The sequence below is a fragment of the Panthera leo genome, chromosome D4 (assembly GCF_018350215.1).
Source record: "Panthera leo isolate Ple1 chromosome D4, P.leo_Ple1_pat1.1, whole genome shotgun sequence".
Lineage (NCBI taxonomy): Eukaryota > Metazoa > Chordata > Mammalia > Carnivora > Felidae > Panthera > Panthera leo.
The window spans coordinates 72,942,207-72,958,956 of NC_056691.1; the positions used below are offsets into that span (position 1 = coordinate 72,942,207).

Sequence of the window (16,750 nt, forward strand, 5' to 3'; positions counted from 1 at the left end):
ACTTTTTAAAAAGATTTTTAAATAATCTCTACATCTAATGTGGGGCTCTAACTCACAACCCCAAGATTAAGAGTCGCATGCTCCACTGACTGAGCCCCATAGGCACCCCCTTATGACTTTTTAATAACATTTTCTTTTTTATAGCTTACTTAATTGTAAGAATACAATATATGATACATATAATATAAAAACGTGTTAATCAATGGTTATGTTACCAGTAAGGTTTCCAGTCAATAGTAGGAGGCTATTTATTAGTTAAGTTTTTGGACAGTTAAGTTACACATGAATTTTCAACTGCATAGGGCAATGGTGCCCCTAACCCATGTTGCTCAAATGCCAACTATACTCACTCATTTAAAAAAACTTGTACTACACAGTGAACAAGTCAATCACATGTGGTTGAGATTTTTCTATCATACTTAAAAAAAAAAACTTTTACTATCAGGCCTGAACCAAGATGTCCAATGTAATTTTTTTTTGGAAACATGATTTCTCAAAGTTGCTTCTTGGTATTTATTTTTGGTGCTTAATAGTTTGGGAGCTATTGTTGAAGGCTCCTCAAGTTTAGTACATTCATAGAATTTTTAGGCTTAATGAATTCTAGGATGTGTGATGAAACTTTGATCGCTGAATCAAAGTTTTCTCATTCCATTAAAAGGGTTTGTGTTCAATATGAATTCTCTGATGAACAATGAGAGTAGATTTCTTGCTGAAAGCTTTTCTACAATTACTACATGCATAGGGTTTTTCTCCAGTATGTATTCTATGATGCACAGTGAGGTGTGACTTCTTACTAAAGGTTTTTCCACACTCAATGCATTCATATGGCTTCATCCCAGTATGGATTCTTTGATGCACAATGAGTTGTGATTTCTGGATAAAAGCTTTTCTGCATTCACTGCATTCATAGGGTTTCTCCCCAGTATGAATTCTCTGATGTTCAATGAACTGTGAGCTCCGGATGAAGGCTTTCCCACAATCATTGCATTGATACCTTTTGTCCCCAGTGTGAGTTCTCTGATGTACAATGAGATCTGACTTTTGAATGAAGGCTTTTTTACATTCATTACACTCAAAGGGTTTCTCTCCAGTGTGAATTCTGTGATGTACACTTAGTTCTGACTTCCTGTTGAAGGCTTTTCCACATTCATTACATCCATGGGGTTTCTCCCCAGTATGAATTCTCTGATGTACAATGAGCTGTGACTGCCAGATAAAGGCTTTCCCACAGTCACTACATTCATATGGTTTCTCCCCAGTATGAGCTCTTTGATGAACACTAAGTGTTGATTTCTTGATGAAAGCTTTCCCACATTCATTGCATTCATATGGTTTTTCCCCTGTGTGAATCCTCTGATGAATAATGAGGTTTGACTTCTGGATGAATGCTTTCCCACATTCATTACATTCATAGGGTTTCTCTCCTGTATGAGTTCTCTGATGTACAGTGAGTTGTGACTTCTGAATAAAGGCTTTTTCACATTCATTACATTTGTATGGTTTCTCTCCAGTATGAATTCTCTGATGTACAATAAGTCCCGACTTTCCACTGAAGGCTTTTCCACACTGAACACATTTATATAATTTCTCACTGGTTAGAATTTTCGGCTGTGCAAAAAGGTGTGGCTTTTGCATGAAGGCTCTGTTGTGTTCACTAGATGTTCTGTTCAGATGAATTCCTTTCCCCAGTGCACTGTTACATTCACAATCTATCTCCTCAGTCAGGGGCTTATTGTTAATGAATGCAACTTGGTTCAAAAAATTGTCCTGGTTTTCCTGGTGATTTATCTCATCTTCAAGTTTCCAGTCTTCAAAGGTTGAGTATACAATCATGTTATAGAGTACCACTTCTTCAGAAATGCTCTTCTGTGTTGTTAATTCTTTCATTCCAGTTTCAAAGTCTGAAAAAAGCCCAAGTGTAAGTGATCTTACTTCACTCCTGAGCTTTGAAAAATACAAAACACAAAAATAAAAAATAACATTCTTTGTTTTAATAGAAATAGATAGAAATCTGATAATGAGTACAGTCAGTTTTGAAATAAAGGTAAGCTTAAAATTCAAAGATAGAAGAATAAACAGGCATAAAAAAAAGAAGTTAGCAAGATGCAATGGAAAAAGAAGAGTTGATGAACTCAGTGTCACAGTTCCCACATGGCACCAGCCCCAATACACCACAAGGCTCTGTGAAGAACAGAGGCAAATCCAAAAATCATTTCAGGAAAGACAAAGGAAGGATGCTAGCAAAGGGGACTGAGAATGAGCGGAAGTGACCAGCAGAAAAATTAAATCCACACTAAACATAAAAACAGTTATAAGTATTTTATAAGTAACCAAGCATATTAGAGCACAACTACAGGATAGGGATTTCCACATATATGCATCTTAAAGAGGCAGATGACATAAAAATGCATGGAATAGGACAGGGTCTATTTAAAGGGGATGGTTCTGAGGTAGAAAAACAGACAGTTTCAGAGGGAGAAAGAAGGCAAAAAACAAGGAAGACATACTTGCTCATAACTGGGTGGTGGTAATGAGGAAAGAAAGAAAAGGAAAATATGGGTCCTGGAAGACAAAGAAAACCACAAAACCAGAAAAGCCAAAACTCTTCTCCAATCCCAAAATAAAGGAAGGAGGGGAAAAGACCCTACTATACTAACAGAAAAGAACTCCATAAAATTTAGAAATCTTACCAAAACACTGATGTAATAAAATGAACAGAATAAAAGTACAGTCCATAGAGAACTACTACAGAAAATCAGGAAATAAATTTGTGCAGATATCAAGAGAGGAAACTGTCCCCTGCAAAACACAAAAATAACTAGCCATGAACCAGAAGAAAATATTGTCTGAACTCCAAACAGAATATATTCAAACAAGCATCTGAGGACCTGGAAAACCACCATGAAGCAGAACTTATTTTAAAAAACAAAGAAGTAAACAAACAAAAAATGGAGAGATGAAAAAGAATTGGTTAAACTCAGGGGGAAAATGAAAGATTAAATTACAAGGTGTGGGCAGGGAGGTAAGAAGAATTTAATAAGAAGCACTGAAAAAAGATAGGAAAACAACCAAGATAATAAAAATGACATAAAGAATCAAGTGAAAATGGTCACAAAGAAAGTAGAAAAAGAAGACTGACAAAGGAAGAATATTTATATTACTGGAGTATCTGAAAACTGAAAAAACACAAAACAGGACGTTATAATATCAAGACATATGACACTAAAAGGAAGATGAATAAAACAAGGTAATTAAAAAGGATATGAATATCATTTGGTAAGTTACTTTGATAGAGGGCATATCTAAGTCTGGGTAAATGTGTAATGGGCAGAGTATAAGCCCATTTTGGAAGAATAGGGTGCTGTAGATGTTAGCCAAAGAGAGGTTAACTAATTAAGAATGTCCTAAATGATATGGGCATAAATAAGATACAAAGAACAGATAAGGGGGTTACCTCTCTCTCTAAAAGTTAAGCAAAGAAAATGGATTGCGTGGGTGTTTGATATGTAGAAGTGTTATTTAGGTATTTGACTATCTCACACCAACAGTCTTCGGCCATTTTGAGACCTCTATGGCCTTAAAAGAATGATTTCCTAAAAAATATTTCAAAGATAAATGTCTCACTAATCAATACTAATCTTACATCCCTGTTTCCCATATACCAGGTTCTCACTTACCTGGATAGGCCCAATTTGAGATTTCTCCCCCCTCCATCCATGGTTCTCCTTGCTTCAATAAGACTACATCTGACTTCAGATACTGATACCCTGTTTATGGGAAAGGATATAGAACTTGGGCATTAGTGGACATCCAACCATCCTAGAACTCGAGCCCACTACGTATGCACCAGAATAGCCAAAATTAAAAAGACTAACATTACCAGGGGTGTCTGGATGGCTTAGTCAGTTAAACGTCTGACTCTTGATTTTGGCTCAGGTCACGATCTCACAGTTACCTGAGTTCTCGAGCCTGGCATCAGGCTCTATGTTGACTGTGTGGAGCCTGCTTGGAATTCTCCTTCTCTCTGCCCCTACCCCGCTTGCGCTCTGTCTCATTCAAAATAAATAAATAAACTTTAAAAAAATGCCAACGTTACCAAATGTTGATGGAGCTGCCATAATGCTAGTAGGAAATAAACTGGTATAACCTCTATGGAAAACTGCCTGGTAGTATCATCTAAAGCTAAGTATACATGTGCCATGATTCAGAAACTCCACTCCTGTATATATACCCAATAGAAATACAATGTTTATTTTCACTAGAAGGTGTATATAAGAATGTCCATACAGTTTCATTCAATGGCCCAAATCTGAAACAAGCCAGATGACTACCAACAGTAGAATGGATACGTTGATGAATTACTCCAAACTCACTGAATGGAGTATGATGAAACAGTAAGGAGAAACAGGCTACTGTCAATTGCAACAACATGGATGAATTTCACAGATACTATGTTAAACAAAGCTGCCAGGGGTGCCCGGGTGGCTCAGTCGGTTAAGCGTCCAACTTCAGCTCAGGTCATGATCTCACAGTCTGTATGTTCAAGCCCTGCAACAGGCTCTGTGCTCACAGCTCAGAGCCTGGAACCTGCTTCAGATTCTGTGTCTCCCTCTCTCTCTGCCTCCCCCCACTGGTGCATGTTCTCTCTTTCTCTCTCTCAAAAACAAATAAAAAATAAACATTAAAAAATTAAAAAAAAAAAGAAAGATGCCAGACAATAAAAACTTACATACTGTGTGGTTACACTTAGATGAAGTTCAAGAACAGACAAAATTAATCTATGGTGATAAAAACCACAAGTTGTTATCACAAGTTGAGGAGATAAATGGCAAGGGGTCCATGGGAGCTTGCTGGGGTGCCTGAAATGTTTTATACATTGATCTGGGCAGTGCTTAAATAACATAGGGGAAAAAAAGCATCAATCTGTACATTTAAGATTCGGGCTATTTACTATATATGTTCTATGTAAACTAATCTTATAAAAACTAGGAACGTAGGCACAGCCCATCATCTTTAACCTCCAAAGAATGAGCAGGATGCATCACCCATTTTCTTTTCATCCAAGTCCACGGGAATATTTGGTACTCAAAATTAATATTCTTTAGACCTTTATAGCTTGAAATGAAGCTCATTAAATATTCAGAGACCCAGCAGTTTTCAGTAAATAAGAAAGGAAAGGCAGGCAATTGGGTACTCTGGTGGTTTTAATATGTTCATAACTTCTTTGGCACTCTTCCCTTCAAGAGATTCTCTCCTCCCCTTAAACATGGGCTGGACTTAGTAACTCATTTCTAATAAACACAAGAAGGTAGAGGTGATAGTATGTGATTTCAGTGACCTGGTCATAAAAGACACTGTGACTTCCTCCTGGCTTTCTCTCAGCTCACTCTATCTGGGGGAAGTTTGCCATGTCATAAAAATGGGTGCACAAGGTGAGAAATTGAGATCTCTTGCCAATGGACAGCAAGGAACTAAAGACTCCTGTCAACAGCCATGTGAGTGAGTTATCTCAGAAACTGGATCCTACAGGGGCGCCCTAGTGGCTCCATTGGTTGAGCATTTGACTTTAGCTCAGGTCATGATCTTGCAGTTCACAAGTTCGAGCCCCACATCAGGCTCACTGCTGTCAGCGTGAGCCTGATGTCCCCCTCTCTCTGTCCCCTTTTCTATGCCCCTGCATCACTTGCACTCTCCTTTAAAAATAAACAAACAGGGGCGCCTGGGTGTCTCAGTCGGTTGGGCAGCCGACTTCAGCTCAGGTCATGATCTCGTGGTCCGTAAGTTCGAGCCCCGCGTCAGGCTCTGTGCTGACAGCTCAGAGCCTGGAGCCTGTTTCAGATTCTGTGTCTCCCTCTCTGACCCTCCCCCGTTCATGCTCTGTCTCTCTCTGTCTCAAAAATAAAGGTTAAAAAAATTAAGAAAAAATAAACAAACATAGTGCTTGCTTCGGTAGCACATATACTAAAATTGGAACGATACAGAGAAGATTAGCATGGCCCCTGCGCAAGGATGACACGCAAATTCGTGAAGCATTCCATAAAAAAAAATAATAATAAAAAAAAATGAACAAACATAGTAGAAAGGGGAAGATGGCGGCGTAGGAGGATGCTGAGCTCACCTCGTCCTGCTGATCACTTAGATTCCACTCATATCTGCCTAAATAACCCAGAAAACAGCCATAAGACTAGCAGAATGGACTCTCTGAAGCCAAGTGTAGACAAGAGGCCCATGGAAGAAGGTAGGAAGGGCGGAGAGGCAGTGCATGCTACATGGACTGGTGGGAGGGAGCTGGGCGGTGGAGGGGCAGCCCGCCCAGCAAGGCAGAGCCCCCGAGTCTGACTTGCAAAAGCGGAGGGGCCAGACTGCGTGAGTTCTGACAGCCAGCGGGACTTAACATCAGGAATGTTATAAGTCAACAGCTCTGCTTGGAGAGTGGGAGGGCGAGAGGACACCGGTGTTGAGCCCTGGAAGACAGAGCTCAGCTTGGCAGGGAACAAAGGCGCTGGCCAGTGCCATCTCCCTCTCCCATCCCCCAGCCGAAATCCCAAAGGGAACCAGTTCCTGTCACTGAACTTGCTTGCACCACGCAAACACCCAATGCTGTGCTTCTGTGGATCCATCCCTCCAATGGGTCTGCCTTCCTCCTGGTGCTGCAGGGCCCCTCCCACAGGGGACCACCAATGGGAAAGCGAGCTAAGCCTACCCCTCCCGCCCCTGTGCACTCTGCAGATCCACCCCGGCTAATATACCAGATCCCATCAAAGCAGCACCACAAGCCTGGCATTGTGAAAGTAGCCCAGAGAGGGGCCACACCACTCCACAGTGAGTCCTGCCCCTGGGAGAGGGGAAGATAAGGTACACACCAGTCTGACTGTGGCCCCAGCGGTGGGCTGGGGACAGCATCAGGTCTGACTACGGCCCCACCCACCAACACAAGTTACTTCAGACAGGATAGGGGAAGTGCCCTGCAGTTCCACGCCACCTCAGGGACTATCCAAAATGACGAAATGGAAGAATTCTCCTCAAAAGAAACTCCAGGCAGTAGCGACAGCTAATGAATTGATCAAAAACAATTTAAGCAATATAATGGACCATGAATTTAGAATAATAGTCATAATATTAATTGCTGAGCTTGAAAAAAGTAAACAGGACAGCAGAGAATCTATTGCTACAGAGATCAAGGGACTAAGAAATAGTCATGAGGAGCTAAAAATGCTATAAATAAGGTGCAAAATAAAATGGAGGCGACTGCAGCTCGCCAGAGGCAGCCTCTGAAGAGGCAGAGGAGAGAATAGGTGAATTAGAAGATAAAATTATGGAAAAAGAGGAAGCTGAGAAAAAGAGAGATAAAAAAATCCAGGAGTATGAGGGAAGAATTAGAGAACTAAGTGATGCAATCAAACGGAACAATATCTGTATAATAGGAATTCCAGAAGAGGAAGCATGAGAGAAAGAGGCTGAAGGTGTACTTGAACAAATCATAGCTGATAACTACCCTGATCTGGGGAAGGAAAAAGGCATTGAAATCCAAGAGGCACAGAGAACTCCCTTCAGACATACCTTGAATCGATCTTCTCCACGACATATCATAGTGAAACTGGCAAAATACAAGGATAAAGAAAAAATTCTGAAAGCAGCGAGGGATAAACGTGCCCTAACATATAAAGGGAGACCGATAAAACTAGTGGCATACTTATCTACTGAAACTTGGCAGGCCAGAAAGGAATGGCAGGAAATCTTCAATGTGATGAACAGAAAAAATATGCAGCCAAGAATTCTTTATCCAGCAAGTCTATCATTCAGAATAGGAGAGATAAAGGTCTTCCCAAACAAACAAAAACGGAAGGAATTCATCACCACTAAACCAGCCCTATAAGAGATCTTAAGGGGGATTCTGTGAGTGAAATGTTGCAAGGACCACAGAGTACCAGAGACATCACTACAAGCATGATACCTACAGACATCACAGTGACTCTAAACCTGTATCTTTCAATAATAACATTGAATGTAAATGGACTAAATGCTGCAACCAAAAGACATAGGGTATCAGAATGGATAAAAAAAAACAAGACCCATCTATTTGCTGTCTACCAGAGACTCATTTTAGACCTGAGGACACCTTCAGATTGAAAGTGAGTGGATGGAGAACTATCTATCATGCTACTGGAAGTAAAAAGAAAGCTGGAGTAGCCATACTTACATCAGGCAAACTAGACTTTAAATTAAAGGCTGTAACAAGAGATGAAGAAGGGCATTATATAATAATTACAGGGTCTATCCATCAGGAAGAGCTAACAATTATAAATGTCTATGCACCGAATACAGAAGACCCCAAATATATAAAACAATCACAAACATAAGCAACCTTATTGATAAGAATGTGGTAATTGCAGGGGACTTTAATACTCCACTTACAACAATGGATAGATCATCTAGATACAGGATCACTAAAGAAACAAGAGCCCTGAATGATACATCGGATCAGATGGACTTGACATATATTTAGAACTCTGCATCCCAAAGCAACAGAATATACTTTCTTCTCGAGTGCACAAGGAACATTCTCCAAGATAGATCACATACTGTGTCACAGAACAGCCCTTCATAAGCATACAAGAATTGAGATCATACCATGCACACTTTCAGACCACAATGCTATGAAGCTTGAAAGCAACCACAGGAAAAAGTCTGGAAAACCTCCAAAAGCATGGAGGTTAAAGAACACCCTAATAAAGAATGAATGGGTCAACCAGGCAATTAGAGAAGAAATTTAAAAATATATGGAAACAAATGAAAATTAAAATACAACAATCCAAATGCTTTGGGATGCAGCGAAGGCAGTCCTGAGAGGAAAATACATTGCCATCCAGGCCTATCTCAAGAAACAAGAAAAATCCCAAATACAAAATCTAACAGCACACCTAAAGGAAATAGAAGCAGAACAGCAAAGACACCCCAAACCCAGCAGAAGAAGAGAAATAATAAAGATCAGAGCAGAAATAAACAATATAGAATTTTAAAAAATTGTAGAGCAGATTAATGAAACCAAGAGTTGGTTTCTTTGAAAAATTAAACAAAATTGACAAACCTCTAGCCAGCCTTCTCAAAAAGAAAAGGGAGATGACACAAATATATAAAATCATGAATGAAAATGGAATTATTACAACCAATCCCTCAGAAACACAAGCAATTATCAGGGAATACTATGAAAAATTATATGCCAACAAACTGGACAACCTGGAAGAAATGGACAAATTCCTAAACACCCACACACTTCCAAAACTCAAACAGGAAGAAATAAAAAACTTGAACAGACCCATAACCAGTGAAGAAATTGAATCAGTTATCAAAAATCTCCCAACAAATAAGAGTCCAGGACCAGATGGCTTCCCAGGGGAGTTCCACCAGACATTTAAAGCAGAGATAATACCTATCCTTCTCAAGCTGTTCCAAAAAATAGAAAGGGAAGGAAAACTTCCAGACTCATTCTATGAAGCCAGAATTACTTTGATTCCTAAACCAGACAGAGACCCAGCAAAAAAAGAGAACCACAGGCCAATATCCCTGATGAATATGGATGCAAAAATTCTCAATAAGACACTAACAAATCAAATTCAACAGCATATAAAAAGAACTATTCACCATGATCAAATGGGATTCATTCCTGGGATGCAGGTCTGCTTCAACATTCACAAATCAATCAATGTGATACATCCCATTAATAAAAGAAAAGATAAGAGCCATATGATCTTGTCAATCGATGCAGAAAAAGCATTTGACAAAATTCAGCATCCTTTCTTAATAAAAACCCTTGAGAAAGTCAGGATAGAAGGAACATACTTAAACATCATAAAAGCCATTTATGAAAAGCCCACAGCTAATATCATCGTCAATGGGGAAAAACTGAGAGTTTTCCGCCTGAGATCAGGAACACGACAGGGATGTCCACTCTCACCGCTGTTGTTTAACAGTGTTGGAAGTGCTAGTATCAGCAATCAAACAAAAGGAAATCAAGGCATCAAAATTGGCAAAGAAAGTCAAGCTTTCACTTTTGCAGATGACATGATCTTATACATGCAAAACCTGATAGACTCCACCAAAAGTCTGCTAGAACTGATACATGAATTCAGCAAAGTTGCAGGAGACAAAATCAATGTACAGAAATCAGCTGCATTCTTATACACTAATAATGAAGCAACAGAAAGACAAATAAAGAAACGGATCCCATTCACAATTGCACCAAGAAGCATAAAATACCTAGGAATAAACCTAACCAAAGATGTAAAAGATCTGTATGCTGAAAACTATAGAAAGCTTATGAAGGAAATTGAAGAAGATATAAAGAAATGGAAAAACATTCCATGCTCATAGATTGGAAGAATAAATATTGTTAAACTGTCAATACTACCCAAAGCAATCTACATACACATTCAATGCAATCCCAATCAAAATTACACCAGCATTCTTCTTGAAGCTAGAACAAGCAATCCTAAAATTTGTATGGAACCACAAAAGATCCCGAATAGCCAAAGTGGTAGTGAAGAAGACCAAAGTGGGAGGCATCACAATCTCAGACTTTAGTCTCTACTACAAAGCTGTAATCATCAAGACAGCATGGTATTGACACAAAAACAGACACATAGACCAATGGAATAGAATAGAAACCCCAGAATTAGACCCACAAAAGTATGGCTAACTAATCTTTGACAAAGCAGGAAAGAATATCCAATGGAAAAAAGACAGTCTCTTCAACAAATGGTGCTGGGAGAACTGGACAGCAACCTGCAGAAGGATGAAACTAGACCACTCTCTTACACCATTCACAAAAATAAACTCAAAATGGATAAAGGACCTGAATGTGAGACAGGAAACCATCAAAACCCTAGAGCAGAAAGCAGGAAAAGACCTCTCTGACCTCAGCCGCAGCAATTTCTTACTTGACACATCCCCAAAGGCAAGGGAATTAAAAGCAAAAATGAACTATTGGGACCTCATGAAGACAAAAAGCTTCTGCACTGAAAAGGAAACAATCAACAAAACTAAAAGGCAACCAACGGAATGGGAAAAGATATTTGCAAATGACATATCAGACAAAGGGCTGGTATCCAAAATCTATAAAGAGCTCACCAAACTCCACACCTGAAAAACAAACAATCCAGTGAAGAAATGGGCAGAAAACATGAATAGACACTTCTCTAAAGAAGACATCCGCATGGCCAACAGGCACATGAAAAGATGCTCAACATCGCTCCTCGTCAGGGAAATACAAATCAAAACCACACTCAGATATCACCTCACGCCAGTCAGAGTGGCCAAAATGAACAAATCAGGAGACTATAGACGCTGGAGAGGATGTGGAGAAACGGGAACCCTCTTGCACTGTTGGTGGGAATGCAAACCGGTGCAGCCGCTCTGGAAAAGTGTGGAGGTTCCTCAAAAAATTAAAAATAGATCTACCCTATGACCCAACAATAGCACTGCTAGGAATTTACCCAAGGGATACAGGGGTGCTGATGAGTAAGGGCACTTGTACCCCCAATGTTTATAGCAGCACTTTCAATAATAGCCAAATTATGGAAAGAGCCTAAATGTCCATCAACTGATGAATGGATAAAGAAATTGTGGTTTATATACACAATGGAGTACTACGTGGCAATGCGAAAGAATGAAATATGGCCCTTTGTAGCAACGTGGATGGAACTGGAGAGTGTTATGCTAAGTGAAGTAAGTCATACAGAGAAAGACAGATACCATGTGTTTTCACTCTTATGTGGATCCTGAGAAACTTAACAGAAGACCATGAGGGAGGGGAAGGCATAAAAAAAAAAAAAAAAAAAGGTTAGAGAGGGAGGGAGCCAAAACATAAGAGACTCTTGAAAACTGAGAACAAACTGAGAGTTGATGGGGGGTGGAAGGGAGGGGAGGGTGGGTGATGGGCATTGAGGAGGGCACCTGTTGGGATGAGCACTGGGTGTTATATGGAAACCAATTTGACAATAAATTTCATATTTAAAAAAATAAATAAATAAACATAAACAATTTTTTAATTAAAAATAAATAAATTGCAACTTCTTTAAAAAAAAAAAAGTAAAGAAAAGAAATGGATCCTACTCTGTCAGTCAAGCCTTCAGATGACTGCAGTCCCTGCTAATATCTGATTACAACCATAGGGGACCACATGCCAGAACCACCCAGCTAAGCCCTTCCAAATTCCTGACCTACAGAAATTGTTAGTAAAAATTGTTTGTTTTAAGCTACTAAATTTTGAAGTGATTGTTACATAGCAATAGGTAATTAGTCCCTAGTACCCTCTGAGTGATGTCCTTACCTGTGAGGAATAAGCTTAGGAATTCCCTGAGCCTGTACTGATGGGCTAACAAGGCATAAAGAATTACAAAGCCATGGGATGCTCACACCCAAGCTTGGGTAAACAAGATTAGGCCCCCAGAATAAAGCGGGGGCGGGGGGGGGGGGGGAGCAAATGCCCCCAGAATAGAAAGGGGGGCAAAAACCCCCTATACAAAGGTATATGAGGTAAGCAAGATTAGGTATTCAGGGAAAAAGCACCCCCAATTTAGTACTATGGCAGAAAGCTGCTTTCACAGGAAGGACCAAATTAGGTAAACAGGTAAATAGGGCTATAGACTGCTGTGCTGCAGGTGATGCTGCCCAGAAGGGAGCTGATTAACAAAAGAAAGGTGCCTTGTTAACCCTGAGGTGCTCTGTCTTATGCCCTGGGCTAGCTAAGAGAAACAGACACAGCGCCTCCTGTCTGCTGTTAACAACCATCGGCCCATCTGCCTGGTGCCAGGATTTTGTTTTATATTGAGCCAAACCCCCAAACACCGTATATCTTCAAAACCCCCTTTCCTTCATGCCCATGAGTTAATGTTCACAGATTCATTGTCTCTTCATGCATGCCCATCACATTTGTAAGCCTTCTGATCTTAATAAATATGGAGCAAGGTCCCTTATTTGGGGCTCTTGTCTTTTCCCGGACATTAGCCATCTCTCATATTTTAATCCTGTCTCTGCTTTCTTGCTGGCCAAGAAAGAACTTTAGACTCAGAGTCTATGACACTTACCCACTGAGACAAGGTTGCTATAGTTCTCCAGCATCACATCCCTGTATAGGTTTCTTTGAGCAGAATCCAGCTGCTGCCACTCCTCCCAAGTGAAGTCCACAGTCACATCCTTGAATGACACAAATTTCTGTACAGGACGTTCCTGTTCAATCTAAAGTGAAAAACGCTAGGTGATGTGTAAAGCATGTACCAGGAGTCACTGCTGTTTTAATCATGCAGAGTCCATCTTAATAAATTAAAGATGTTTATACTATGAGGCCAGTTTTACTATGTGGGAGAAGCAGAACACCTATTAGGAAACCTTTGCTATGGAGAACCATTCATCCTCTCTTTCCATCAATAAGCACTTACTAGGCAACCACACAGCCAGCATTATTTGGTGCTCAGAATACTAGTATGAACAAAAGACAGGAAGTTTACAGACTAGTAGATGGAGGCAAACAAGTAAATATATAAAAGCTACAGGGTGTTAAATAAGTTACAATACAAATAGGAAAGAAAGAATGATTCTACTTTGGGAGGTTGAGTTGGGCTTTGTAGAAGATGTAGTTAGGCAAAATGAATAATGAAAAATGTAAAAATAATTTTAAAAAAAGTAAAGATAAAATAACTTTTTTGAAATGTAAAAAATGAATGGCGTAAACTCCAGTAAGATATGGAAGAGGAAGAAAGATCATTCTAGATGGAGAAAGGCGTATGAAAAAAGCTATGGCGACATGAAAAAGAACATGGCAAACTCAAGGAATTTTAAGTACTTCAGAATAATGCTCTCAGAAATCATTTATTCATACGCTGCTTTCACAATTTTTACATATCTGCATGTCACTTGCACTATTACTGACTTAAGAGTTTCAATTCAACTTTTTGACTTAAATTCATGATTTTAAAAGGAAACCACTATAGGGAAAACCAGTATCAGTTCATAAAATGAAGACAACAACAATCTGTAAAACAAGTATATACTGATGAAATGCCATACATGGGATTTGCTTTAAAATGCTCTAGAGAACAGGGGTGCCTGGGTGGCTCAGTCAGCTAAGCACCCGACTTTGGCTCAGGTCATGATCTCATGGCTCATGAGTTGGAGCCTCATGTCAGGCTCTGTGCTGACAGCTCAGAGCCTGGAGCCTGCTTCGGATTCTGTGTCTCCCCCTCTCCAATTATATGAAATATCTAGAATAAGTAAACTCACAGAGCCAGAAGTAGTTTTGAGGTGACCGAGGGCTGTGGGGGTAAGGTAGAAAAGTGAGTTATCGCTCAATGGGTACATAGTTTCTGTTTGGAGTGATGAAAAAGTTTTGGAAATAGTGGTGATGGATTCACAAATTGTGAACATAATACTACTGAATTGCACACTTAAAAATGATTAAAATGGAAAATTTTATGTTATATGGATTTTACCATAAAAATTCTATTGGTCCAAATTAACTTTGAGATAGCCTATTATAATAGATCTTGTAGATCTGGCCAAGTGGCAATAATGACTAGGCAATTAGATTATAGTGGGATGACGGTGGCTCAGATAAAAACCATGAGGCATGGAATTCAAGCTGAGAAAAGCGAGAAGTAAGAAGTAGGGAGTGGGGTGTAAAGGACACTGAAAAAGTGGAGGATCAATGGATCAGAGCTTTGGATGAAAGTGGAGAATTACTGGAGTCAAGGTACTACCGTAAACAAACCAGAAACAGAAATAATGGCCAGAATGAAATGCTTGGAGGTACAGTTATTGGTGATTATATATCTAGAATAGGACTATGGAAGTTGGTTGAGATGGGATAGAGGAAAACGATGTCCGGAAATGAGGAGATACGCTGGTACTGGAAGCAGAAGGAGTTAAAGGTCCCCAGAAAAAGACAAGACAGAGCTTCTGTGAGAAGTCATTTTAGGCCCCCAACTGTTTTCCCTCGATCTACGCCCTCTGGGTTCTACTTGCCTGTGCACATTTCTTGCAGAGCTTCCTAAGGTTAGAATTAAATGCAAAAACCTCAGTAGTTAAGGATTTTAAGGGAACAAAGGGAATGCAGAAAACCAACAGTCTCTACCAGGCTAGGAAACAGCCTAACCGTAAATCAATGGTAAAACTCCCAGTGCTGTTTCAAAAGTAAGCAAGGCCCTGAATTTCTTACCCAAGGTAAGGAACCCAAGACCCCATCCAGTTTTTACTGGCTCTCAGAGCTTGCCCACAGCCCCTTACCCTTGTCTGACCTCCCCATTATAATGTTAAAGTGTCTGCCCTAAAAGAAGCACAAGCTTCCTCGAGGTTAACATATGATGCATGCATAGGCATGTTTTCTAAGTACGCCTCTACAAACTTCTGCCTGCCTTTACGTGCAATGGCAAAGCTCCACTTTCTCAATATTCATCCTAAACCCTAAATAAAAAGAGCCCACACACCCCTGCTCAGGGTGTCACAGCTTTGGAAGTTATTCCCTGGGATCTCCTTATTTACTGCAAATAAAAGTTTCCTTTGTGCAATAACTCTACCTGGTGTAGTTTCTATCTCTGACTCACCAAGGAGCAAACTCATGTTAGTTCAGTTACAGTACCAAAAGTACGGTGATAATGTGATTTATAATAAGAAATTTATATTTGGTCTTTGTAGTTCCTAGCATAGAGCTCCTAAAACCCTTGGAGGGGTGTCTGGGTGGCTACGTCGGTGGTCAAGCATCTGACTTCGGCTAACCATGGTCTCATGGTTCGTGGGTTCGAGCCCCGAGTCAGGCTCTGTGCTGACAGCTCAGAGCCTGGAGCCTTCTTTGGATTCTGTGTCTCCCTCTCTCTCAAAAATAAATAAACATAAAAAAAATTAAAACCCTTGGAATTTCCTGTGCTGAAAGTGATAAAGTTCTCTTATTATGTTAATGAGATGCTTGCGGGGAGTGGCGGGGGGGGGGGGGGGGGGGGCACCTAAGGAGAGGGTGGCCGGTCACCAGGGGAGCCAACCAAGAATAGAGAATTAAAACTTCCAGTCCTACTCCTGATTTTTGGAGAGGGAGGTGGAGTTGGGAGGTTCAATGGATCACCAATGGCCAATTATTTAATCAATCAAGCCCACGTAATAAAGCCTCCACAAAGACCCAAGTGGAGAGAATTCAGAGAACCTCCAAGTTCATGAACCAGAATGCTTCCACATGCCAGGCCTTGAACTCCATTCTCCTTTGTTCAGGACTCTGTCTTATATATGTCTTCATCTGACTGTTGATTTGTATCCTTTAAAATCCTTTGTAATAAACTGGCAATCTAGTGGGTAAATTGGTTTTCTGAGTCCTCATTATGAGCCACTCTAGCAAATTAATAAAACCAAAGGAGGGGGTTGTGGGAACCTCTGTTTATAGCTAGTCAGTCAGAAGCAGAGGTAACAACTTAAGACTAGTGACCGTGTAATGGAACCTGGTCTGGATCACCCAGCAGAAGAACCAAATGGCACTCAGAGATCTTGAAAGGCAGGAGGTTTATTTCACACCAACACGCTACAGGAGATCACTCTCCAGAGGTCTGAGCCCTGAGTGAACAGGGGGGAACAATTTATAGTCTGTTACTTCCACATTCTGCATTAGTACTAATCTGGTGCATGTGTGAGGCAAGCAGAGTAGGAAGAAGAACCTGGAAGGGGAGTCTTTGGTCGGGGACTGGAATTTTTCTATCAGTCCTGTCGGCCATCTTAT

General features: G+C 40.2%; 1 protein-coding gene and 1 non-coding gene across 8 annotated transcripts in view; one reads left to right on the top strand and one right to left on the bottom strand.

Moving 5' to 3' along the window:
* Window positions 1-127: 127 nt before the first annotated feature.
* Window positions 128-16,750, bottom strand: part of ZFP37 (ZFP37 zinc finger protein) — a 46,158-nt gene continuing 29,535 nt past the window's right edge. For 3 of the 7 annotated variants that reach the window (XM_042912560.1, XM_042912559.1, XM_042912561.1), the window contains exons 5-7: window positions 13,086-13,236; window positions 3,678-3,767; window positions 128-1,901 (exon numbers count right to left, since the gene is read on the bottom strand). In XM_042912560.1, coding sequence (XP_042768494.1) covers window positions 652-1,901; window positions 3,678-3,767; window positions 13,086-13,236 — 1,491 coding nt within the window. In that variant the 3' untranslated portion in view covers window positions 128-651. Of the gene's footprint in view, window positions 1,940-3,677; window positions 3,768-13,085; window positions 13,237-16,750 lie in introns of those variants that run through there. The other 4 variants (XM_042912562.1, XM_042912565.1, XM_042912564.1 and 1 more) reach the window with 3 other exon arrangements.
* On the top strand, window positions 5,938-6,044 carry LOC122205768. Its single transcript, XR_006196255.1, has one exon. It is a non-coding gene; the product is annotated as a U6 spliceosomal RNA (small nuclear RNA).